At 49.7% G+C, this 2,743-nt stretch overlaps 1 protein-coding gene across 1 annotated transcript; it reads right to left on the bottom strand.

Moving 5' to 3' along the window:
- Positions 1 to 64: 64 nt before the first annotated feature.
- On the bottom strand, positions 65 to 2,720 carry LOC129684100 (aflatoxin B1 aldehyde reductase member 2-like; the record flags this gene model as incomplete). Its single annotated transcript, XM_055617175.1, has 4 exons — positions 65 to 542; positions 1,956 to 2,055; positions 2,290 to 2,386; positions 2,616 to 2,720. Coding segments are annotated over 4 exons (654 nt in total), but the record flags the coding sequence as incomplete, so codon positions are not given.
- Positions 2,721 to 2,743: the final 23 nt, after the last annotated feature.

Below are 2,743 nucleotides of genomic sequence, written 5' to 3' on the forward strand. Positions count from 1 at the left end.
TGGAAGCATGTCAGATACTCTGTTACTGTCTAATGCTGAACCCAAAGAGACTCCATGACCAAGATGCAGACCCCCAGAAGAGAGGAGACTGGCTCCCAGCTGAAGAGCAGGACTTATCATTAAACTTACATTAATTTCTATCCCCTTAGTAGGACTCTGGACTCCAGTGCTAGTGGGAACTCAGCAGGGCCTAAATTCTTAAGAGCTGCTTAATCCATGAGGCAAGGTTCTGTGCCAAGCCTGACACAGATGAGTAGGAAGAACAAAGGCAGATGTTCATGAGAACCAGAAGAAAAAGAGTCCCAGAATAGAGGACAAGTACAAGTATGCTCTCCAGAATGCACATACAGGCAACTCTGGGTTTCCTGAAGGGGCAGAAGCTGAGCAAGCAGGCAAGGGATGGTTGGGCTACCTGGAGCTGTGAGTGATGGTACATCCACCGCAAGGCAGCCGAGGTCATGCTCGGGGCTCTGGTGCCATAGGTGGTCTTCAAGGACTTCTTCACAAGGTCGATGCCCTTTAAGTAGCTTTCCTTCCAGTAGCTCATTGGTGAGGAAGGAAGTAGAGGCATCAGTCTCTTGGTGTCATTTGAGCATAAGCTAATCCCTGCAGGCCTGAGGGGCTGGGGTCAGGGATGTAGCTCAGGTGGTGGTAGGCTTGCCTGGCTATGCCAGATGCCCTGGGTTCAGTTTCTACCTCCTCACAGAACGTGTCTGTAATGCCAGCACTAGGGACATAGAGGCAGGAGGATCAGAAATTCAAGGTCATCTTCAGCTACATAGCAAGTTCAAGACCAGCCTGGGATACAAGGATTCCACTCTTGAAAAAGAATTTTTGCCTACTCTTGGGACAATTTCCCTCCTATAGGAGGCCATGTTCAGCCTCTACATGGGGGCTTTTGTCTTGTCTTATTGTATGTTGTTAGTTGTTGTTTCTTGGAGATCTGCTCGTTTCTGAAGGGAAACAGAGGGAGAGTGGATCTGGGAAAGAGGGGAGGTGGGAGGAAGCTAGAGGGAGTGGAGGGAGGGGAAACTGATTGGGATGTATTGTATGAGGGAGGGATCGATTTTCAATATTTTCTTCTTACAGCGTGGCTGGCCATAGCAGCACACACATCTAATTCCAGCACTTAGGAAGCTCCAACAGGAAGGAAGGCCATGTGTAATGGGTTAGCCTGGTCTACACAGCGAGCCCTGTCTAAGGAAAAAAGAATGGCGCAGGAAACAATTTCCTTCCGTCACTGTGCATGTATTATGCTTGACAATCTTGATAATTTTTCCTTTTCTTTTCTGTTTTTTAATGTTTTCTTAGTTCTTCTTTTTGTTTGTTTTCTTCTCAGAACTGAGGACTGAACCCAGGACGTTGGACTTGCTATACAAGCACTCCCCATTGGGCTGTATCACCCAGCGCATTTTTCTTCTCTCATCTTACGTGATTTGATTTGTGTGCCGGGTTGGTGAGCATGCGCACACGTGCATGTATGCACACTTGCGCGCACAATGACCAGAGGAGAACGCCAGTGTCCTGCTCTAGCACTATCTCCTGTACACTAACACAGAGCATCTTGGGGCTGGAGACATGGCTTCGTAGTCCAGAGAGCTGACCACTCATCCAGACAACCAGGATCCATTCCCAAATCCTACATGGCAGCTAGCCACCCTTTGTACCTCCCGTTTTAGGGTGAGCTGATGCCCTCTTCTGGCCTCGTCAGGCGCTGCGCGAGTGTGGTGCACAGACTGGCATGCAGGCCAAACATCCATGGCAAAAAGAAACAAATAAATACATAAACTGGGTCTTTTACCGAACCTTGGCAGTAGCTGACAGCCAGCTAGGCCAGCGATCTTCTTGTCTCAGCTCAACACTATACTACAGGAAGGCAAGCAACTGAGAAAGATTGTTACGTGGGTGTTGGGATATGAACTTCCTACCCAGACACAAGCCCCAACTCAACTTACTCGTCCCTGTAGAAATTATCATATTTCTTCCCAAAGAAGCGGCTCAAGGGCTGCTCCTCTTCCTTTGTTTCATATTTGTATTTGCCAGTCAGCAGGCCTCCTGTGGGAAAGCAGTAGTGAAACCCTAGTCCAGACTCCTCCCAGAGGCTGCCGGGACCCTGTGTGTTAGGAACTAGAGAGCAGGAGGGAGCCTGAAAAGAAGGGGACCCAGGCACCCCTTCTCAAAGATGCCAGATTCCCAGGGCCTGGACTGGATATCTCCCATGGCAGCACTATATAAAGCGGGCTGGGCATGCCCACCCACCCACAGGGCCTGTGCCCATGGCAACCATACCAGCCAATGGGCTGTAGGCATAGAACCTCAATCCAAAGTGTCTGAGGCAGGGGAGGAGCTCCTTCTCCACCTGCCTGGTGGTGGCGTTGTACATGCCCTGCAGGGAGACAGTTGGGGAGGAGGGCCATGTCAAGAGAGAGACCCAAATGTACCTTGTAAAATCCCTCACTTTAGTCCTTAACATTCCTGGACCTTGACAATGAGGGCGTACACATAGTGGTGGTAGGTTTGGAATTTATAATCACCAAGTTTATGGTTATGCCCAAAGATCAGCGGAGGCTTGGACCCAAAGTCTGAATGGTCCTGGCACACCAGGTTCCTCTCACCTGGTACACAGTGGGCATGATCCAGCCATTTTTCTTGCAGATGGTACAGATCTCAGCCACTTCCCAGGAGGCATAGTTGGATAGGCCAAGCTCTACAAACTTGCCCTACAGGGGAGAGACTCCATCAC

The sequence above is a fragment of the Psammomys obesus genome, unplaced genomic scaffold (assembly GCF_907164565.1).
Source record: "Psammomys obesus unplaced genomic scaffold, mPsaObe1.curated_primary_1811, whole genome shotgun sequence".
Classification (NCBI taxonomy): domain Eukaryota; kingdom Metazoa; phylum Chordata; class Mammalia; order Rodentia; family Muridae; genus Psammomys; species Psammomys obesus.